Source organism: Telmatherina bonti (genome assembly GCF_933228915.1).
Source record: "Telmatherina bonti genome assembly, chromosome: 18".
Lineage (NCBI taxonomy): Eukaryota > Metazoa > Chordata > Actinopteri > Atheriniformes > Telmatherinidae > Telmatherina > Telmatherina bonti.
In genome coordinates, this window is record NC_136616.1 from 21,043,779 (window position 1) to 21,067,713 (window position 23,935).

General features: G+C 40.5%; 2 protein-coding genes across 3 annotated transcripts in view; both read right to left on the minus strand.

The window, feature by feature from the left end:
• Window positions 1-3,923, minus strand: part of LOC306768874 (insulin receptor substrate 1-B) — a 46,221-nt gene extending 42,298 nt beyond the window's left edge. The window contains exon 1 of the mRNA XM_079257339.1: window positions 3,089-3,923. Within this exon, the coding sequence (XP_079113465.1) occupies window positions 3,089-3,437 (349 nt within the window). The 5' untranslated portion in view covers window positions 3,438-3,923. The remainder of the gene's footprint in view (window positions 1-3,088) is intronic.
• Window positions 3,924-5,505: 1,582 nt separating this feature from the next.
• On the minus strand, window positions 5,506-19,733 carry agfg2 (ArfGAP with FG repeats 2). Of its 2 annotated transcripts, XM_079257726.1 has the most exons (14): window positions 19,418-19,733; window positions 18,490-18,583; window positions 17,131-17,246; window positions 15,388-15,532; window positions 14,942-15,062; window positions 14,732-14,836; window positions 14,498-14,530; window positions 12,450-12,698; window positions 9,771-9,843; window positions 9,595-9,638; window positions 9,305-9,391; window positions 8,193-8,312; window positions 6,956-7,026; window positions 5,506-6,785 (listed from the first exon to the last, which is right to left on the minus strand). In XM_079257726.1, the coding sequence occupies exons 1-14, from the start codon at window positions 19,582-19,584 to the stop codon at window positions 6,738-6,740; spliced, it is 1,473 nt and encodes a 490-aa protein (XP_079113852.1). In that variant the 5' UTR covers window positions 19,585-19,733; the 3' UTR covers window positions 5,506-6,737. The 2 variants fall into 2 exon arrangements, with proteins under 2 accessions (XP_079113852.1, XP_079113853.1); XM_079257727.1 differs by lacking the exon at window positions 14,498-14,530.
• Between the last annotated feature and the right edge of the window lie 4,202 nt (window positions 19,734-23,935).

Here is a 23,935-nt window from a genome sequence, read left to right on the forward strand (position 1 = left end):
CTCCCTTTCATTGAGATTTACAGCACTGAAGTTATTCAAATATAGAGGAATCTGAATATTACGATCTAAATAGATGCTTCTGGTTCTGAAAGCTGGTTGATTCTTTATAAACAACCAGAGAAGAGTGTAAGCGAGAATCAAGATGTCTAAAGACAAGTTTTAAAGGAAACCCTGCAGTGAAAACCTAAAGATGTTCAGTTTATTATAAAAATGACTCAAAGTTCATTTGTATGTGCATATATGGGCATCTAAGTTGTAAGGATGATTTCTAGTTTGTTTAAACTGGTTAAAACATGAAAGAAATGAAAGCAAATCACAGCTTCCCACAACACAAAGTGACGTCTATCAGACTGACTTGTGTCATTCAGTTAATAAATCAGATAAAGGTGACAGTTGGTAACAAAAACAGCTTGTTTTCCTGCTTAATGACCCAAAACAATAAACTGTTTAACATGAAGTTTGATATGATTTTTTTTTTTTTTTTTTTTTTTTTTTTTTTTTACTCACTGAATCAGAGAAAGTGTTTATCTCTTTTCTGTTGTGTTTGTTTCGGCATGTTCGACAGCTAGTGGGTGTGTCTGCAGATAGCGTTTCTTATTTAGAGCCACTGGCTCCAAAGTTGGACTTTTATCGCATTCTTTTATTAAGGACAGTGGCGGCTTCTGGTGAAGTGTCGCCTGAACCACCGGAGCCGGCAACACCGCGTCGGCAGGCTGCACCTTCACCCGTTGCGTCGAGGTTAAACCTTTACACACTCCACTGCCTCCTAATAGCTGAGCAAATAGCCGCCCTCAAGACCGATACTGTACTGGTTCCTTGTAATGGTCTTACAGGATTAATCTGAATAAATAACTGGGATTCTGCCCTGCACAGCGGCTGGATAGTGTGTAATTACCGTTAGCTGCAGGGGGGAAAGCAATGCATGTTTCTGAGCTGCTTTTTGGAGAATTTCTCAGGTATGTGGGGGGGGGGGGGGGGGGGGGGGGGGGGGGGGGGGGGGGTGTTCTTAGCTGGATGCATATGATACATATCCTGAACTTCATCTTGACACAAAGCTACTGAAATTTTCACCCTAGCAACCACAGAACTTTAAAGAGGCGACCTGAGCAGCTCCACAGGTATCAGATTGAGGGAGTGGTCCTCTGGAAACTATGTGGCACAGACATTGCAGCATCTCTTGGCTCTCTGCCCCTCGGCTTCACCCAGGCTGTGAATTCTTCTGTCTCCCCGGTAGGGCAAGTGGCAGACAGGCAGCGTGTGTATTGAGGGACTCAATCATTACACAGACCCCAAAGATTTGAAACTGTATGAGCTGCACATACCAGGGTATGGGGTTATTACAGGCAGGAATCTTGATGGTGTTGTATGCAACTTGTGTGTTTAAGAGACTTAGAGGTGTAGGTTTGAGCAGCAAGTGGCCATGAACCTGAACCACCCTCTCCATAATTTAAAAGAAAAAATATATTCCTGCACAAGGCTCGTGCAGGCAAAGCCTGCATGACTGTGTGGCCTCGTTTTTCCGATGAACAGTAAAGCTGCAGCTCGCACCACAAGAAAATGCCTGCCTGCGTGCAAGTTTACACACCAGCCAGCCGCAGCCCTTTGTCTTTGACAGCGAGGGTGATTTACACAAGAAAGCCAGCACATGTAGCAACAAAGGAAAGAGACAAGAAGCTGTCAGCGCCGTGCACCCCAGACCTGTTATTTTAAAGATGGCCAGCGGCGGCCCGAACCATGACGCATGTAAAATGAAAACATGTAAAAGTGCATGTGAAATCTGCAGATATGCACTTTTTTTTTTAAACTTGGGTTTTTAGTACTTTTGGAGTGTTTTGGGTTGAAAATAAGGAAATCATGCCCCACTTTTTTATCCTACAGAAATTGACCAAATCCTTAGGAGGGGTGTGTTAGAATTGTACACACGCAAACAAGAAAAAGGTTTAGCTGTGTTGAGACAATGTTGACACCAACTCCAATTCTGCTGAGTTACAATGGATTCCCAAATCCATTGTCATGTCTGCCCTTTTTTTTAAAAAAAAAAAAAAGCCCTCTACAACCTTACATAAAGTTTAGCATAGTTTTTGTCCGTCAGGTTTGGACTCCTTATCGCTCATCAGGTACTTTATGTAACAGAGCAGCAGGTCATGTGAACAAGAAGCACCTTGAACTCGAATCTTCCATTGGGAGGATTGCCTCATGTCTCCCTTGTTGGGCCTGTCTGGTCTCTGGCAGGCAGAGAGAGAGGACGGTTTCACAGGTGATTTGGAGCTGCTGTGCTCAACACTATCCCTGTGACAGCTGTGTTTACACAGCGGCTGATAGACACTGTTTGAGAAAAATCTACATGGGGGATTTGTTCGGTTTTATTTCCATACACACTGAGGCTGTATTGCACAATTCCACTACACGGGAAGGCTTGAACAGACACACCAAGTCATAATGAAATAAACTTTCATATTTATGCATGGGTCGTGTCTGAGTACTAAAGGGCAAATCAGCTTCTTTCTGACTAGTTCTGGAATATTTATCCACCCCTGGGATCGATGCCTGCTGTAATATTGTGGTGTCAGCATAAAAGCAGAGCAGTAAACAAGAGGACAGGGTGTGTTTGAGCAGTTGGGACACAGAAGCAAAGCTTGCACATAGCTGAGGCCCACAGAGGAAAACACAAGAGGCTCTGGAAGACAACTGAGACCAAATATCTAGCCTGACACCAGCGTGATAAGACCCACTGGGCAGGATAGACCCCCCACAATGCAGCTTGTTTACCAACTCCTGCAGCCAAACGGCCAATTAAACAGCTTTAAATGTGTTATAAGAGTGCAAAAGTCGTCATAGCAACTTAAAATAATAACAATAAAATATTTAAATGTACAAGAAGAAAACCAAACAGGGACAGCATAACTTTTCAAGCTGCTATCTTTTGTTAAATTAAACAATGATGAAACATGTCCCAAAACTGCTGTGCGCCTCCGCCGCTCAGCTCTGCAGGCAATTGCCACGTTTCTCTCCATTCACTACCCCGCGCGCGTGTTTTGCATGTGTGTGTGTGTGTGTGTTTGTGTGTGTGTGAGCGACTTTTGCTTACTTTTGCACTGCAGGTCCACCATGGCCTGGTACCACTCGTCCTGGTCCGCGTCGTTCTCCGCGGCGACGGCGAAGCTCTCCGCCCGCGTGTAGAGCACTATCATGTGCTTGTTCTTGGAGTCGGCCCGCTTGTTGATGTTGAAGCACGTCTCCAGCGCCACGACTTTTTTCGGGACGGGGGCCTTACCGCGGAATTTCTTCTCGCTCTCGTAGTACTCCAGGCGGGCCGGACCGCGCTCCGAAGCGGCGCGGAGCACGAAGTAGCGCCGGTGCATGGACTTCTGCTTGCGGAGGTAGCCGCTCTTCCGCACGTCCTCGTTGCTGTGCAGCTCACCCACTTGGCTCTCCATGGTGCCCCACGTGTATTCTTTCAAATAAACGTGACTTTTTTATTTTTTTTTTTCAATTCTCTTGGTTTTTCTGCAAGTTTTAGCAAGGTGACTCAAACATCCCCTGGGTCCACTGCGCCCCACATCAACACATGAGAGAGGCAGAGGTCGGTTCGGGTTGCTGCTGCTGCTGTAAGTCCCAGAGGTTATAAAGCTTAAGCCAGGGTTTGTTTGTGGCTGCAGCTATCGTCTCCTCTTGTGTTTTGAGGGAGTGCTGTTTGCACTCCGAAGGACGGACCAGCGTAAGTTTTCCAGGCAGACAGAGGAGCACATGCGGCGCAGCGTTTCGCGGGGCTCCCCCTCCTCTCCACTTCTACTACCACTACTAGTAGTAGTGCTTCCCAGCCTTGTCTGAGCGGTTTAATCCCATTTACTGCACATCACAGAGTACAGAGCCCATCCTTCTGCGCGCTGTCTCTCAGTCTGTCCCCCCACCCCTGCCCTGCACGGCTCTGTTGTGGCTGTAGTGTGGAGCAGCTACCGTGGGACGAGACTGTCACTCACCGCTGTTCTAGTACTCTGGAACACGGTGCGTTCAGGAACTTCCCCACAGCTCCGACAGCACAACATCCCATCCCGGAGCATGTTATTACACATACAAAATAAAAATTATGTCAAAGAATAAATAGTTATAAAATTAAAAAAAAAAGTTCACTTGTCATATAATCGAATAAATGTAGGTGTTGTGTTGGTATTCTTTAATAAACAAGATTACTGAAATATTTGTGAACAACTTCAGAATACAGTTCAAGCCACAGAAAAAAGTCAGTGTAAAGTATATGTAGGCACGAATGACTGAAGCTGATAAAAAAAATAATAATAAAAAACAATAAAAGTCAAATAGGTTCAATGTAACAATTATCCTTCATTCGTTGCTGTGTTGGAAACATTATTATTTCAGCCTCTCTTAACTAATGACTTAAGTTTTACTATATTTTAAAGGGGTCTGAATGACAATGATTACTTTTGTAGTACTCTTTTGTATGTGCGCCACTTTATTTAGATAATTTAGGTGAAACAGATTTAATTATGTATTATATCAGTATGAAATAACACAACGCCACTTTAAATGACACAAATCACACAGAAACTATATAAAACGCATTGTTGTTCAAAAAGATTGAGGCGTTTTAGGACACTGGGGTTAAGGACCCCTGCTAAAGTGTCTGTAATAATAACATTATTTTGGAAGACATAAAAATACGAATGCTATAAACTAGTTATTATGATAAATATTGTTTTTACTGTGAAGGACACAAAGCAGTAGCACCTACAAGTTAGAGATCTGCTTGATATTACACATTATATTTTACATATAATACACATATTTGCAGCTTTTTTTGTTCATCTTCTTTAGATTCTTTCATTTGTCTTTCTTCCATTCCTTTTAACCTACTCTGGGGTTACCAGCTCTAATAATTTCCTAAACAACCTGAAGGCAGCACTATTTGCACCGTGTGGAGTAAGATTTCAGCCATGGTTCTTCCAAGAGTCCATCCTGTTCTATTTATTGTAAGCTCCCCCCCTGCTTTGTGTTGAAATGTGAATATATTGACACATTTTTCACTCTTTAGACTCAGCAATACGACCTCCTCTTTCCAAATAACACCGATTAATGCAACACAAACTCGCCACACAGACACGAATACCAAAGGTCACATCTAACTTCTAAGCTTTCTGGGAATTCAGTATTATTCTGACTGGATTCGTGCTTTCTGGATGTGCAGCAGATTAAGTCTCCGTAACAGGATGGAGAAGTTATTTTTAGACGTCAGACTGTCTGAGAGTTGTGTGCTTTTATTTATCTCCACTGTCCGGTCGTGCAGTCAAACCTTCATCCCCTTCTTTAGTAAATTTAACTTGGGAGAAATAGAAACAAAAAAAAAAAAAAAAAAAGAAGAAGCATCTAACACATATTAATAACTTCCGCATTCAAATAAATATTTTAAAAAGCTCTATTATAGTCATTCAGCTGGATCTAAAAGGATGTCTATATTCGAGCTGCATGCTTATGCAGTATGCATGTTGTTATGCAATATGCATCTAAAAGTAACCGCAAACACGAGGACAGTGCAACCTGATTGCCGTGCGCCCCCTGCTGTTTGGAAAAAGTACATAATAATCATATTTACTGCCTACAACATGAATACACTGGTTTGTAATGGTTAGACTTCACAATTTCCTCACTGAAAATAACCAGAAAGAGACACAGAAAAAGGGAAACTATCTTAAGAAGCAACAGGCTGATTTTATGAACATGAATAGTTGTCATTACAAAGATGTTAATACATGAATCTCTTTTCCGTCTCTCTCTTTTTTTTTTTAGGCAAAATAAGGATAAAGAAATAACTTACATGTCAACTAAAGAGATTAAAATATTTATATATTATAAAATTATAATCATGAAAAAAAATTGCAGTGAAAGCATTTTGGTCCAGTATATGAAGCGATGATATTTTTTTTTGTTTTGTTTTAATACAATTTTTACTTAAGTTTTTCAGAAATTTGCTTTTACATTCAGTAGCATCTCCTTTTAGCCCTCTAAGTGCATGCAGCCTGAGAGTGGAAAACACAGATCGTCCTTCAGAGAAAAACTTACAAAAAAAAAAAAAAAAAAGCAAACATGTCCAACACACACACACACACACACACACACACACACACACCACAGACACAAGTCCATCTTCTCTTCAAACCCTAATTCACATGCATCAGGAGGTGGTTAAGGCTGCTAAAACCATTCGTAGAGACTCATGATGCAGGGTGAAAGCCTCCGCTGGCCCATCAACCATTCAGACTCAAAGGTATTAAAGCAGTAGACATATGTTGTTACCGGTGGGCTTTTTTGTGTGTCTTTTGCACTTGTAAGCAGGAGATGAAAGCACAATAAGAGTAGCAGCAGTATGTGTGTATAATATATGTGTGCATTTCTGGGTGAAAATAAAGAGGCATTGTTTTAGTTGTGACTCCCACAGAGCCCTGAGGTGGCATCTACTGACACATAAACACCTTTTGACATACAATGTCACGTGGTACAAACGTAGCAGGCCAACACTCTCTAATACACAACTTCACAATTACATTCATACTTTTTTTTTTTCTCCGTCCACAAACAGGTAAACACAGACACAGAGGAGAGAACGAGAGGAAGGGTCCGGCTCTCCCTGACAGGGTGAAAATTCTCCAGAGGCTTTGAAATGGCAGCAACTTCTCAAGTTCACTTCTCTCTCAGTTCCCAGAGAAGCAGGGAGGGAGGGGTGGTCAGATGAAAGGGTTTCTCGACGTCCCCCTACTGGGGTAAACATTTCCCTGTAAGACAAGAGAGGCAGGGTGAGAAACAGCAGCGAGCGCTCACTTACCACTCCTCCAGACGTTCACAGACAACCTGCCAAAAATACCAATTACTTTCCCCCCTTAATGCCCCCACCCCTCCACCCCGTGAAGTGCACTTGCCCGCCGGGCAGGAAACAGGCACTCACCGTGAATGGGTTCACAGACATGGGCCGAGCGACTTTGGACTGAGAGTCGGACGTAGGAAAGGAGGCAAAACCTAGATGCACAAAACATGACAGAAGACATTTTCAGAAGTGCAGAAACAGAGATAAAACCCATAGCAACAGCTTTATACGGGGTGCATCAAGTGGTATTCATGGACTCCCGACTGGTCATCAGTGCCAATATAATTAAACGTGTGGCATTTACATTAATCTCAACGCCTCACCATAGATGTCAGACAGGCTCCCACACACATGGCACGAGAGTACAGAGGTAAAATGTACACTATTCATGTCTTTATCATCCAGTTATTAGTTATCTTTTTTTCACATTTACATCAGTCACGTTTACATGGTTTAGTGATAACTGAGACACAATAAGAAAGTATATTATTACAAACTCAGTGATCACCACCAGCAGCCTCTGTTATGTTAGCTAACATTAGTTTGTAATGAGAACCACTGAGCTACGGTAACAAATGGAAATGACCTGTGTGACATCGACCTCCTGTTTATAGTCGGTATTTGATTTTCAAAGTCAAAATTTAGAGTTGAAATTAATTCTAGTGGAAACCCATCAATTCAGGTTATAAACTCATAAAGCCAGAGGAACCTCAGCTGCTCCAGCATGACTTCTCTCAGCATAAAAAGTGGCGATAGGAGCAGTAATAAAGTTTATTTGCACACCTGTAGTGTGTTTCAATATCCTTTTCCATAATTATTTGACTTATATCTTTCTCACTATTGGAGAATATTCCTGTCCATCTTGAAGCCATGTTACAGTTTCAGAGTCATGCACAAATGTTTTCCCCTGATAAATGCCGTTTCATAGTTCTTCCCTCTGGCAGTGGAAGATTGTAAATAACTCATATAGGTTGCTTTTTTAATACTTACAACATTTTCTTAGTTCTAAATTAAATCTGCAGCAGATGATCATTTTTATTATTTGTCTCTTCTGCTCAGTAAAATTAAAATATCTTGTGCAAACTGCAGGCTAAAACCCATCGATGTTGACTCTATTAAAACATATAAAAGTGGCAAGTAATGCTAAAACACATAAAATGTTTTCTAAACATATATCCTATTTTTTCATCTGTTATTTAATTATTTTAGTGTATATTGTTGCTTCTATTATTAAAGGTTTATTCATATAGAGAAAAAAAAATCATTTAACAATACAGTTTGGGACAGTAAGGCAGGAAAGAGATGAAATAAATCTCACCGTTTGCTTCTTGATTGATGACTGACTCGTGAGGAAAAGCATTCTGGGTTGTGGGTGCTGGGAAGCAGGCTGGTGACGGAAAAATAGAGGTGGGCGAAGTGACAAATGCACTGGAGTCACCTGGAGAAAAGAACCACCTACGTTTAGCCAAATCAGGCGGGGAGCATTAATCCATGTAACAAAGAGCTGATATCAACTAAAGAAGAATCAAAGATTTGCTCTCTTTTTGTTTCTGTGTTAAACAGAGAAGAGGCACAAGGCAGTAATAAGCTGTGTGGCTGGTGGAAAGTATCAGTAAATATATCGAGTACATGATATTGTAAAACAATTAAAAACACAAAACTTAAGACGTTTAAAATTAAACTTTGGCTCACTTTAAAGACCAAATGGTCATTTTCAGACATGCATGTGTGTGCTCTGTTTGTTTTGAAACTTTTATTCAACACTCATTGGATGTGTAAAGCTTCATATTCCTTTATCGTTTTATATTTTATGTTTTATTTCCACTATTTTCTTTTCCTCAACCTAAAAGTAATTATTTCTTTTTTTTTTTTTTTTCATAACATTATCCTGACATTATCCAACTGGTTTTTATCATGTTGTTGCTCAGCTATGTATCATTCATTCCTTCATTCATTATCTGAACCGCTTAAGCCGTTCAAGGGTCGCGGGGGAGCTAGAGCCTCTTCAGCAACCCTCGGGCGAGTGGCGCGGTACACCCTAGACAATTCGCCAGTCCATCGCAGAGCTATGCATCAACCATGTATAACTTTTTAAAATATATATTTAGTATTTAAGACTTTTTAAAATGTGTAAATCTGCACTTCTCCTCCACACAAAGCTCATGTTGTTCCTTTAGAGTCTATTCAATTATTATTTTCCAGCTAAATAACTATAACTGTACTTAATTTAAAGTCATTCTACAAAGTTTCCCTCACAAAACAGATTTTGAAGTTGTTTTCCAAAAATACATAGTTTATAGAACTCATACAGTAATGTAATTACATGCCACATTAGGAAGCTACCACAGGCAACAGTGTTCTTTTGTCTTACAAAAGCAGCAGGAAGTATCAGAAGACTATGCCTGAAAGTCCCTGGACACGGGGGCTTACCTCCTGAGGCGCTGCTGAAGGGGTTACTGGGGGAGAGGGCAACAGGCTGCTGGGAAGCTGAGCTGGAGCTGAATGGGTTGGGGAAATCTGAGACACACAAGGAGAAAGGAGGAGGGAGGCAGGAGGAGACAGGGAGATAATTCAGAATGTTTTGGGTGAAGAGAGTACATTCCTGTCCATTCAAACCAACTCTTCAGTCTTGGACTAATTGGGGATGTTGGACAGCTTCAAAGATGAAGGGTCCGCAAGTTAGCAATGAGCAAATCAATGTAGTTTGTGCCTGGACTCACTTGCAAAAGTTTGAGAGCCAGAGACGGCGTCAACGCCAGGGGAGCTGGAGAGAAGAGGTAAAACAGAAGATCAGTCAGGGTTTGACCTTTAAAAGGCTCCACACACTGGAAATTCATAAATCTGTCAAGCTAAACAAAAGCTGACTTGACAGGACAGTTTTTTTTTTTCTTCCTACCTGGCAGGAGTAGAGCTAGACGAGAGCCTGGTGCCAAAGATAGAGCTGTACTGCGGAGGACCAGCAGGGGGAGCTGCAAGCAAGCATTATACACACAAACGGACCATAACAACATAACCTCTCAAGCCAGTAATTATCTCTAATCTTAAGAGATCCAGTGCTACTACAATCTTGAATTGTGATTAAAAAACTAGGAGAGAGTTCAATCTGTTGATCTGTAGTGTCTAAGTCACCAGAGAAGGAAAGCATTAATTGAATTACATAATTTCTGTGTTCAGCCACTATATGAATCAAAGTGATCTAGGGCAGAAAATCAATAAACCTTCCCACTCGGCCAGGCGGGAAAGGCTGTGATGAAGCTGGAAAACAACACAGCTACTTGTCAAGAACTCCTCACAAGCTTTTATGCATTAAAACAGCTTTTAAAACAAATCAACAAGGTACTTTGAATTAGACTGTGCATGATCTGGAGGAAACACTGAGTATAATTCAGTTGCTACAAGGCTTGGCATTCGGAGTAAGGATGTTATGCAACCCAGCTGAGGTGGCCATTACTATCTGGATCACACGCACTCTCAAACTCCCCTCTGCCTGTTTAGCTTTCTGTTGCACGAAGTACGCAGGTCCTTATCATGTACAAATACCCTGAATCCCCTGTGATCAACATATACATCCACACACACAGAAACACATATACACATATATATATATATATATATATATATATATATATATATATATATATATATATATATATATATATATATATATATACACACACACACATACATATATACATATATATACATACATGCACTGCTCAAAAAACTAAAGGGAACACTAAAGTAACACATAGATGTGAATGAATGAAATATTTTTATTAAGTACTTTGTTCTTTCCATAGTTGAATGTGCTGACAATGAAAATCACACAAAAATCATCAATAAAAATCAAACGTATCAAACCATGGAGGCCTGGATTTAGAGTTACACTTAAAATTAAAGTGGAAAAACACACAACAGGCTGATCCAACTTTGATGTAATATCCTTTAAACAAATCAAAATGAGGCTCAGTAGTGCCTGTATGACCTCCCTACAACGCCTGGGCATGCTCCTGATGAGGCGGCGGATGTTCTCCTGAGGGATCTCCATACAAACCTGGACAAAAGCATCCCCCAACTCCTGGACAGTCTGTAGTGCAACTTGGCGTTGGTGGATGGAGCGAGACCTGATGTCCCAGATGTGCTCAACTGGATTCAGGTCTGGGGAACAGGCGGGCCAGTCCATAACATCAATGCCTTCATGTTGCAGGAACTGCTGACACACTCCAGCCACATGAGGTCTAGCATTGTCTTGCATTAGGAGGAACCCAGGGCCAACCGCACCAGCATATGGTCCCAGAAGGGGTCTGAGAAACTCATCTCGGTACCTAATGGCAGTCAGGCTACCTCTGGCAAGCACATGGAGGGCTGTGCGGCCCTCCAAAGAAATGCTACCCCACACCATTACTGACCCACTGCCAAACTGGTCATGCTGGAGGATGTTGCAGGCAGCAGAACGTTCTCCATGGCGTCTCCAGACTCTGTCATGTCTGTCACATGTGCTCAGTGTGAACCTGCTTCCATCTGTGAAGAGCACAGGGCGCCAGTGGCGAATTTGCCAATCTTGGTGTTCTCTGGCAAATGCCAAACATCCTGCACGGTGTTGGGCTGTAAGCACAACCCCCACCTGTGGACGTTGGGCCCTCATACCACCCTCATGGAGTCTGTTTCTGACTGTTTGAGCAGACACATACACATTTGTGGTCTGCTGGAGCTCATTTTGCAGGGCTCTGGCAGTGCTCCTCCTGTGCCTCCTTAGACAAAGAAGGAGGTAGCGGTCCTGCTGCTGGGTTGTTGCCCTCCCACGACCTCCTCCATGTCTCCTGATGTACTGGCCTGTCTCCTGGTAGCACCTCCATGCTCTGGACACTACGCTGACAGACACAGCAAATCTTCTTGCCACAGCTGGCATTGATGTGCCATCCTGGATGAGCTGCACTACCTGAGCCACTTGTGTGGGTTGTAGACTCCGTCTCATGCTACCACTAGAGTGAAAGAACCGCCAGCCTCCAAAAGAGATCAAAACATCAGCCAGAAAGCATCGGATCTGAGGAGTGGTCTGTGGTCACCACCTGCAGAACCACTCCTTTATCGGGTGTGTCTTGCCAATTGCCTAAAATTTCCATCTGTTGTCTATTCCATTTGTACAACAGCATGTGAAATTGATGGTTAATCAATGTTGCTTCCTAAGTGGACAGTTGGATTTCACAGAAATGTGGTTGATTTTGAGTTACATTGTGTTGTTTAAGTGTTCCCTTTATTATTTTGAGCATATTATATATATATATATATATATATATATATATATATATATATATATATATACATATATATATACATACATACATACATACATACATACATACATACATACATACATATATATATATATATATATATAAAATGAGAAGGTTTAAATACTTCAATACTTGTCTTTAAAAATACAGCAGCATCATATTTCAAAACTGTAGTCAAAAAAATGTCTTTCATTTAATTCAATACCACTATAAGCATTTCTGACAAATCAGTTGGCAAAATCTATCGTGAGCATCACATCAGAAATTCAAACCTTTCTTACCTGCAGCTGATGTTGTTTCAGAAAACACAATATCCAGCTGCGACACGGCCGCGTACTTGTCCTGACCGCTGGAGCTGCTCAACGTCGTCGTTGTCTGGTTGGTGCTGACAGGCTGCTGCTGCTGCTGCTGCGACAGAGACTGAGGCAAAGGGTGCTGTTGAGGATGGTTTAGACCTCCAAAGTCCACGCTGACAGACTTGGGGAAAGCTCTGAAGGGCCCTGTGGCTCCAGAGGCCGACACTGTGCGACCTGAGAGCAAGAAAAAAAATACAACAGAACCCCAGTTCACATGCATATAGATAGAAGTAATCATAATGAAGGTTGGATCTGCTAAACTATTCTGGGAAGAACTGTACTTGTAAATGTACTTATATCTATTTGAAAGAGTCTGTGTTTGAGTAAAGATTCAAGTGAAGGTTACCCATACCAGTCATAATATATATTTAAATAAATAGTTTTTACAGATGCAACAGTGAAACACACTAATCAAAACTTTATGACTTCAATCTTTCTGTTAGGTTCATTACACAGGAGTTTTTCATCATCTCAGTTTTCTTGCAAAATATGGTCCAGAATCCCTTAAACCAACTCCACCTACGTGTCTGACCTTAAAACTGTGTCACTGACTCAGTCGAATGGCACACTGACATTTATTATGCGTGTTTCTGGGGCTGTCATTGCCTTACAGCGTCCTGAGGCTGAGAAACCACCACTTCACAATTTTGTGTTCCAGCCTCACGCAACAGCTGTGTTTTACAGCACTGTGCTACAAGTCAGCAACTGAAATGTGTAACATGGCCCTGTGTTGGACTGGTGACATGTTCAGGGTGCACTGCTACTGTTACATAACAGCAGCTGGGAGAGGTTCTAGCTAGTTATAGCTGAACAAGTGGCTGCTGGTTACAAATTAGTAACATTTTGATTAATTAAATTATATTATTTAATATTTTGTGTCAACTTCAGATGCACAAATTCTTCATATATATCGTAACATAAATCCATGTTTATGCATCGAACATAATATACAAATAAAGCAGCTTTATTTATGTTGTTTTCTGAAATATTCTGCTCTGTTTTGCATGTTATGCTTTGTCCCGTGTTGTGTTTTGCCCCTCTAGGCCACCGTATATTCACAACCAAAACAAAGCAAGTGATTTCAGAACGTTTTCTTACTACAAGGCTTATCAGAGGCAGGATTAGCTTAGTGTGTATAAAATGCAGCAAAAACAGTTATTGTCTTCAAGCATAAAAGGAGAAAAAAAAATCACAGTAGCAAGCCAAAAAATTCTCAGACTAAAACAAAAGCAGGATATCAACACCACTGCATTTAGCAAGCAAGCACTAGCCATTATAACATGCTGTTGAACTGTTAGCATTGGGGCAGAGATGTACATCCATCTTCCTCTGTCAGCTGAGGAGACAGAGGCAGAGGCAGAGACCAGACTTGACCTGATTCGGTTAATATGCCGAAATAAAGCATGCAGAAGTCAAGCTGCATGTTTCTGGGGTATGTTCATGAATATAATGCGTCTCTGGAGTTCCAACTAGAGATAGGGCCTATCTCTGTAAGCATACCTGAGATTCCAAGAATACTTGTTTGGGATGTTTATGGGATTACAGCTGTGCCCTACATAGTTTTAAAAGTGCTTCAACACCAATGTGGTGCAAAATATCAGCACCCCTCTGCTGATGGGGGCAGCAGCGGCAGCTATGGCCTAAAAATAGCCCGACTTTAAACTTGCTCTTTTCCCTGTACAGTAAGCGCGTGTGTGTGTGTGTGTGTGTATTTCCTTGACCCTCCCAGCCCTCGGATCTAAGCTTTGATGTGGGAAATGATAAAGAAAACCACTGATCCCAAATTAAATTTGTGATTTGTATAGGTAAAAGAGGGAAGAGCTGCATCGTTTGTCAAACATAAATCACATGCATGTGAAGCTCAGACATCAGCAGCTTGACCCACAGATAGGCCATCTATTATAAATGATACAGCATGGGAGAGCTTATTGATTTCAGCCATTCAGCACACACTCAAAAGCATCAAGTCTTACCTAAAGTGAAGTGGTTTTTGAAAGAGCTACTGGCTACGAGGTTGGAGAAGGAGAGTCACAGAGAGCAAAAGAAAGGAGAGAGAAAACCGTCACTGACGTCATACCTGCTGTCATCTACAGCCAGCCCAGAAGCCTGTATCAAGTGTGGTACTCTAAGAAAAACACAATCTGAAAATGTCCCTTTCCTTTTTTTTTTGTTTCTGTTTCCAAACAGCAGAGAAAAATAATGTGCACCTGAAGGCCGTGGAAGGGCGGGGAATGAGGGGCCGTGGCTTTGACCTCCCAGTCCTGACGACAGGGAGCCTGGTCGTTGTCTTTCTATACCACACAGGGTAGGATCTGTGTCGCAAATACAAGCCAAAACATTAAAAAAAACAAAAGACCAACAAGTATGAATACTTATGCAGCAAATGCCAAATCCTCCCATAAAGATAAAGCACTGACCTTTCAGAGGGTGGTCTCTGAAGCTTTGGGAGCGTGATGGTCGAGCAGTGAATGCATCTGTCCGCATGTCAGCAGGTGAGATGGCAGGAGCTCGATCCCATGATGGCAGCTGGGACTGAGACTAGAGGACATGAGACATAAGCCAAAGGAAGACACAGATGGGAGACGAAATAGACAGAGGAAGGGAATTTCTTTCATCATTTCTCAATAATTCATTGGCAGAGTCTTTGATGTCGAGGCTACCTGGCCTTCTGACTGGCCAATATATGAATATCTGTGCTTCAATGGGGAAGTTAATTCAGGTTGTTCTCAGTTTCTTCTTTCTGTTTCTAGAACAGTTTGAATAACTTGCCTACTTTCATATCCTTTATTGCTGAAATGGAAGTGGATGGAAAAGACCATTTCCATTTACTTCATGCACAAGCTGAAAACATTAAGCTTCTCACCAGTGGCCTTGCAGCTCTAGCATTAGGGGGCAAATTATGGGACGGGCCCTGGCTTGTTAAGGTACCATGGGAAGGGGGCATAGCTTGGACCCCTGGACTCCAGGGACCTTCCACATCTCTCCGGTTCTTACTTTTGGAGAAATGCCTGCAAAAGATGGAACAAAAAGTGAATCACCAACTACCTTTAAAAAAAAAAAGACACCATCAAGGCCTGACATTCAGTTAGTCATCTAATTACAAGACATCAGGACTGAGCACATTTTTTAGGGCTTAAAACTAAACACTAAACAATGACTGTTCATTTTTCAGCACAATAGCAGGTATTATACATGAGCTAAGTCTTCTGAGTAGGCGTCTTCGTTACAAAAAGTAGGAATCTCACTTTGGAACAAACCAAGGAATTGCTCTTTGGGAATAATTTAACTTTCTTTTACTGCTTCACATTACAGAACAATTAATAAAAAAGAGGGTAAAAACTATCCTTATACATTGCACAACTATCTCAAAGAAATTTGTCACAAGCGAAACTGGTTTTATGCTAGCATCTTTACCAAATGCTAACATAAAATCACTTTAGCTTGGCAAAAACCTAAAACCTTAAACCTCCTCCAACTGACAACAATTATCTACTACAATATTGAATTTTCATTTGGGGATGAATAAAGTATTTTTCCTTTTAATTTCATTTCATTCATATAAAAATGATAAACACTAGAACTGAGCTGTACCGTAAATACTAATTCCTGCAAGCTAACATGCTACCAAAGAGAATTATGATGATAAGAATACATTTACATGCATTCTTTACATGTATTTACGTGTATTAATTCTTTTTATTCTCAATTACATTGAGAAATCTCTTACAATTGCAACCTAGACTGAGTAAATATGTCATGCAAGTATGCTAACAGTTGTTTAGCTTGTTTGTGTCAGAAGAAAATGCCTTTACAGTGGTGCACCATTGTTATTACCAATATTACTGTTTATATAATGCTTTTTTTTTTTAATAAAACTTTTTTAAAATGTGCTTTACAAGAATGGACAATGTGATATCAGTCACAAAAACACAAACACAAAAATTAAATATTATGCTATATCAATCAATTTCTAAAAGGGAAAAGTTTTAAGAACTAAACTTTGAAGATAGCAAGAAACAGAGCATGCGAAGGTTGAGCCAGAAAGGTGAGCGATCCAGTGGAAATGATTTCTAAGGCTTTTAAGGTTTTAAATAAGAAGTTGTATGCTTTTAACATAATTGCAACATTAAATATGGAGCCAATGCAGGGAGCCAAGCACAGGTGTGATTAGTTCATGCCTTTTGTCCAGATACGAAGATATGCTGCAGCTTAATAAATCTGCTGTAAACAACAGAGGGAGTTTCAACTGATACCTGCACTGTATATTACAGCTGGCAAGAAGACATGGAAGCATTTATGTTTTGCAAAAACAAGACTAAAACATGTTGACTTTGGAATCAAAATTAAGGCTAGAGCAAGTATTATTCCTTGATTCCTAGCAGCCTGGTTAATTTTATTTAAAGGTTTGTTAAGAAAAATGAAAGAAATAGAGTGACCAAAAATAGAGCATGTAGCATGTGTTGGTAGCATGTCAGGAAAAATTCTGCTTCCTTTCACGATTTTTTTTTTCCTCATCTGGAAAATGAAACTGCTGTCCTGTTAACCTCAGAGACCCTGACTCTGGTTATATCAGCATGTTTCATTGAAAGCGATGCTGAATTCTCACCATTTTTTCTTCTCATATTTATCCTGGAGAAACTCTTTGAACTTCTGAGAGTCCTTCATGTCGGGGCAGCCATCAGCCTTCGGGTCAAATACACACAGCCAGGTCCTTCTCCCAACCTGAACACACATATTGTGCTGATAAGTAATTCCAAATCAAGAAGGTTAGGGGCTTGAATGAACAGACAGAGCTGCAATTGTATTTTGCTGGAGCATAAAAGAATAAATATATCAAACCACAATCTCTATTTTTGTTTGACATTTAGAGTCAGAGAAATGCTTGAAAACACAGAGATGTTCTCATCAGGGGATCATTCCTGCAGCAAGAGTCGGATTATAGCAAATATTACTGCCTATGAGTCATGACTGGCTGGATCACTCTTGAGATGACGATGAAGAGGGAAATCTGGACAATACACACTGCTGCTTCACTGCATATTATACTTGACTCAGACATGCAAACATATCCTGGCCATCGACAAGCTAATAAAAGCCAGGGAGCACTCATTCTGATAGCCTGAAACACTTCACAGATTATCTGTGTGATGTAAGCTCTGAAAATGAGTGTAGCCTAACGCCTGTGGTTGTCAATCTGGGTGTTGTTGGGTGCCTCCCCTTCAGTATTAATGTGCAATTTTAATTACATCCCATTGTGTTAAAAAAAAACAAAAAACAAAAAAAACATGCAAAAATAGTTACCAAAATGTAATCACTAAATGAACTGCAGCTCAGATCAGAGGTGTGACAGCTGAACGTTGTCGGTTGCCATAGCAACCTTGCTGTAGTTCAACAAATTGCATAGGTTTTGATGCTGAAATAAACATTTACCAAACATGCATCTTAAAGTTGATTGACATATCCAACACCAACAACTTGTGAAAACTGAGGTCATTTTTGGGAGTTAAATGAAAACATTCAGTAACTGTTGTGGTTGGTTGTTTTGTTGTTGTTGTTTGCTTGTTTTGATAAAATATACCAAGATTAGTTTGTGTCACATGCAAAAAACCTTTATGAAAAAGCAGATGTTTTTTTTTTTTTCTTTTTTTTTTTAAGTTTGGAAATCAATGTCTTACACACACACACACCCAGAAAGAAAACAGATTGCTGTTTCCGTTGGACAAAATCTACTGCTTCTTTTGTCTCTTGGCACAACAGGAGGGCAGCAGCTTACCCTCACCAAAAAAAAAAAAAATCTGACTTGTGCATTTTGGAGACATTTCATATTGCATATCAAAACTAGAAACATTTTTCAAATAAAAACTTAAAGGGGAGGAAACAGCAGATTACAGATTCAGTTACGCAATAATCTAAGACTAAACTCTTTCAGAAGTACAAAACAGGTGCTGCTGATGGAGCCACTCACCTCATTGCCATGGTTTTGGAGGAATTCCACTTCCTGTTGGGAGAAAGTTGTCATGGAGATAGACTTGACCCTATGAGGAGGGTTGAGGCCTCTCCTAGGACACAGAGAATAGATGGAAATAGTAAAAAAAAAAAAAAAAAAAAAAAGAAGAAGAAGAAGACGCAGGGTGTGCAATCTCGTAGTGGGCCCACATGTCCAGAACAGTAAGGGGACAAGAGCAGGTGGGAGAGGAAGTATCAGACATGTGACTGTGAAATTAGGGGCAGATCTGTTGTGGGGGGGGGGGGGGGGGGGGGTGCCACATACACCCTTGTAGTAGAGGAGCATGTGTTTTCAGAAATCAGAGCCTTTTACTTTCTCCATGCTGGGGACACAAAGTGGGACACTGCTGTGCAGGATTGCGCAATAACTCACTACAGTGCTGAGCCCATCTTCTGGACGTGTGTCGGGACTAGGCTGAACATGCAGAACAAATTGTGACTGCACACACACACAACACACACACGCACACACACACACACACACATACACACGCCCACACTGGAGGAGAGCCTGGAGAGAGAGAGAGAGTGTCAAACCTGCACCATGACGAAATGAAACGTAACTCAGAGCTGGAAAATGACCAACTAGCGGTTTGTCGTTTATGAGGCTGTTGGAAGACACGCAGACAGAGGGAGAGAAAGAGGCAAACACTGCGTAAATTAATGTGCGCACATCCTGGGCAACCGCACCGCACCGCACCGACACCTATCTGTTAACGTGGAAGAAATCAAATAAATACGCTGTACATTTGTGTCAGGGCGGTGCATGGTGCAATCTCAGGCCTGGTACTTTTACTCTACTGCTCTATCAGTCTCTGTTACTCCTCAACACTGACGCTAAAATGTGCATTAATGAAGCCCCCGAGCGGCAGCAGGTTTCTACTCACAGCATTCCGGAGCACGACGTGCAGACGAAGCTGCCCACCGTGATGTCGGTGTAAGTCACCCCGGGCTGGTTGCACTCGAAGCAGTGTTTGTTTACTCCAGACTGGGCCAGCTCCCGGACCTTGCGGGCGCAGATCTCTTGGTTGTCCCGGTGCTTTCGGTTCGACATGTTTTTTTTTTGTGTGTGTGTGTGTAATCCAGACAGACAGGCTGGGAGAAACCCCGGTCACACCTTCCCCCGGATCCCGTCCGTTAACTGCACGGAGCGCTTCACGCCCGCATTACAGAAACGCTTTTTTCTGCGGCTTCAACCCAACGCGAACGATACACAGAGGAAAGGAGCGTCAAGTGAAACAGAACAAGTGCGCTTGCACACCGGAAACAGTGGAGATTTACTTCAATATAAAACCAGAAACAGGCGGCGAATCGTCACATTTATTACTCCGCGGTTTCCTGTTTATTTTAAATAGTGATCTAATAAAAGCACTTGTTGCCTCATCCAAACTGTGGGTTGGTGTACTTTCTATTTCCTCGTGGGTTTAATGTTTCAACTTCTTATTTTATCATACAAGAAAAGAAAAACTTTTCAAATCAAGGTAAAGTTTGAAATCTTTAAAGGAAGAAAATATTCCTAAAAAGACTCGTTTAAATGGGCGAATCGTGATAATGCATTCGCACCTTTTAGGAAATACAAAAGAGTTTTAAAGCCTACATTGTTTTAGGAAATAAAACTTGGCACTAAAAGTATGGAAATGTATTTATGTATTTATTCATTTATGTATTTATTCATTTAGTAACAGTGCTTCTTCTTAAACTGTGTAAAACCTTGTTTATTTCCTCTTTTCCTCCCACCCCAACCAGTCGAGGCAGATGGCTGCCCTCCCTAAGCCAGGTTCTGCCGGAGGTTTTCTTCCTGTTAAAGGGGAGTTTTTTCCTTCCCACTGTCGCCGTGTGCATGCTCAGGATGGGGGATTGGATCAAAGTCATGACTCGATGCAATCAGTTGGTTTCTATGATAGGATATGTAAGAATTTGTTTGAAATCATGCGTATGTTGATTCGTGTTTGTAAAGTGCCCTGTGACAACATTGTGGTGAAGTGGCGCTATACAAATAAAGTTGAATTGAATTGAATTTAAGTGGTGCCACACTCTTGAAGAAAATGCATGTGTAGCAGAGAGGAGTATGTGGATTGTGCATGAAAAACTTACATATTCTTGACTCTTGCTTAGATTTATTGGATTGGAGAATTTAAGTCTAAATGGTTTGATTAAAGAACACAGCTACAACAACCTGGCACCTCCTCCTATAGTTCTGCTTGGTCACATGGATGGCATCCCACTCTTCAATCAGTATTTTGTTGCAAATCAACAGCTGTGGTCATGTTGGTCACACAAACAGTGACAGTAAGCCTAAATTGATCCCACAAGCATTCAATGAGGTTAATATTATGACTCCAGAAAGGCTGTTCTATCCTCTCCACACTCAAATTCTGGAGGTAGTCTCTGATAAACCTTACAAGGCATTGCTATCTTGGAAGATAGCCTTTGGTCCTATTGTGGCTGTTTGTAGTTCTTCCACATACTGCTGAGGTTCCCATTAGTGAAAGTGCATAAAATGTTCAATTGCCAAAATGTCTTGTCTCCTTAGATCTGAATCTCCAAATCCAATAAAAAGCTACAGAAATGAATCTATAGTTAGTTGTTGGGAAGAGAAGAAAGTTTTTCATGAGTGCAAACACATATTTAGTTCTTCTGCTCATCTCACAAATCCATGTTCCTTACAAATGTGGCACAACTTAAAGGGGAAATAAACATAATTCCTAAATAATTTCATTAATACAAAACCAATAACCAAAAAAATATTCACCAAACAAAAATCTCTTTACTTTTTGTGCTAAGTTTAATTTAGAATCAAACTTCAACACAGAAAGTGTGCATGAGGGCAATGAAAGACTTAACTAATATAAATAAACTGTAGACCTATTTATTTCCTAATTAAACATCAGCTGCGATTAGTTTGTGGTTATTGAACTGATTACCAACCAGATTTTGGATGTTTGAAATCAACGTAGGTGGTAAAACTCATTGTTCACACTGTTCAATCATGTCAGGCTTTGATTGGTCAGAACAAACTTGACAAATATTTGTCATTTAAATAATTACAAATGTGTGTTTTTCTTTTCCCTTTACAGACCATAGTAGTCATCTCTAGATTATGATAAATACTGCATGTCATATGTATACCACAGGACAGCCATGCAAAGATACAACACTTTTAGAGGTCAGGTTTCATTAAATGATGGAAAACAAAGTGAAGCTATAGCTTTTTCAGTTTCACCCAGTTGGTCCCAAACAGGTGAATTAGGATGAATATGATGACTATGTAACTATTATTCCAACTTTCTCTGATAATTTAAATGGAGCCCTTGTAAATAAAGCTTAGCATTCTGTTTTGTGTTGAGCAGTACTTTTCCACTGTGTAATTGTACTATGGACCCAACAGACCCTTCAAATATCTTTTACATGTCTGCATTTCTCTCGATACTTAAAAAACATGATCAAATCATTTACCCTTATATTTAATCAGATTACATAAAATTAAGTGGATGAGATATGCTCAAAAGGCTATAAAAGAATTTCTTCCTTCTCAGGAGCCAATAGCAATTTAAAATTCAGTCTCTGCATGCGCTATCTCGCTGCCCTATAGACAGAAGGAAATGATGAAAGAAAAGGGGGGAGGTTTGCAGTTGGACGTGCAACAAAGGATGTTGTGGTTTTACTGTATGTAGTCATTGGACCACAGGCAGCATTCAGAGTCTAGGTTTAACACTTTGATATTTCAGTTGGATAACTCTTTTCAAAAGCAGGCATAGCACATTTCTTAAATGATATAGTCTATTTGAGCAAAGGGGTGATATATCCCTGTCCTGGTTGATTCAAACTTCTGTGACGCAATAAATACACAATTTATTTCAAATGTCCAGGAGACTTTAACAGTGTGATAATAGCAATGCAACTGTGCTTACATTTTCTTTTCTAAGTCACCTCAAACTGCCTGTTGGTGTTTTATTTTGAAAGTCTTACCGGACGTTATGCAGTATATTCTGTGTGACTGGTACTTGGCCAGGCGCTTGGGGGATCTCCTGTCAAAGACAAATAAGACCCTGTCGAGTAGCCAAGTTTTACTATTCAGAACAACCGTCTTGCATCGTTTCTGAACAGACTGTCTGTCCCCGGTGACTGCTCCTTCTGCGGTCTGTGTGCGCGCCATTTACGCACACGCCCCCGTTTTAACGGAGCAACGCTGAAATTGACAGTCTTGCGCGCTCTAAAGGGAAGACAGGTTGATTAAGATACCATACCTGGGAAAACGAAAGCACTTCCCAAGAATATAACTTAGTACATAGCATAAAGCGAAGCTGTGTATGACTGAAACTCTTAATAACCAGATACAATCATGATGATTAGGACATATCTTCTGGATGATATGGCTGTTGGCAGAATTTAAAATATTCTACAAAAAACTTCTTCACCAGAGATTAATCACTGGTTATATATTTTGTTGAAGCCACTTAGCAACCGTAGATCCAAATACACCCTTTCCGTGACGTCTGAGAAAACGTGTGGGAGAATTACAACTTTTTCCTCATATAGAGAGAAAATTCCCCATTGTAGAGGAGGTCAGTGAAGGCGTCATTACACCGTGATCCTAAGACAAACAAATAGCGAAAGAAAATGATGATCTGCAACATGAACCAACATGAGGCAAGAAAAACACCCAAATAGTTTAATTGTTTTCAGATGAGATAATCAGACCAAATATGTCTGTAATTACTGTTCCTGATCACCAGAGGGAGCCAAACCATCAGATAGATAGCTAGATAGCTAGCTAGATAGATAGATAGATAGATAGATAGATAGATAGATAGATAGATAGATAGATAGATAGATAGATAGATAGATAGATAGATAGATAGATATTATTTTAGATATATTTTAGATAGATATATTATTTAATGTGATTAAAAACAATTATCTGTCATATCAGGTGCTGGTGAAGCAGAAAATACAAGATTGCCGCATTTTCCCTAATATGGATCCATGTTAGTGTTCCAGATAATTACTACAAAAGAACAATTAGAGAAAATCATAATGATCCACTGACAGAGGTGGATCTAACGCTCACATATGCAAGACCTCACATAGTGACAGATTCCAGTGTTATAGCAAAACAAAACACATCTAAAGCCTGGTTTGACTGTGAAAATAATTAAAAAGTCCATAAAAATGTTTAACTCTAGAAAAATTTAGTCAATGGAGAACTCTCTTCCCTTTAAGGTTAATGCATGTCATCATCTGGTTCTCACCATGTTTACTATTTTTTCCTCATTTTTCTCATTTGATAAAGGGCTTAAGTTTAGTTATTGTGCCACAGAATTTGTAACTATTTTCTTAAAGAATCAGCGACACTAAAGCAAGGAGTAATAATGATTAGCTGTTTGGTGAAGCAAATAAATCAG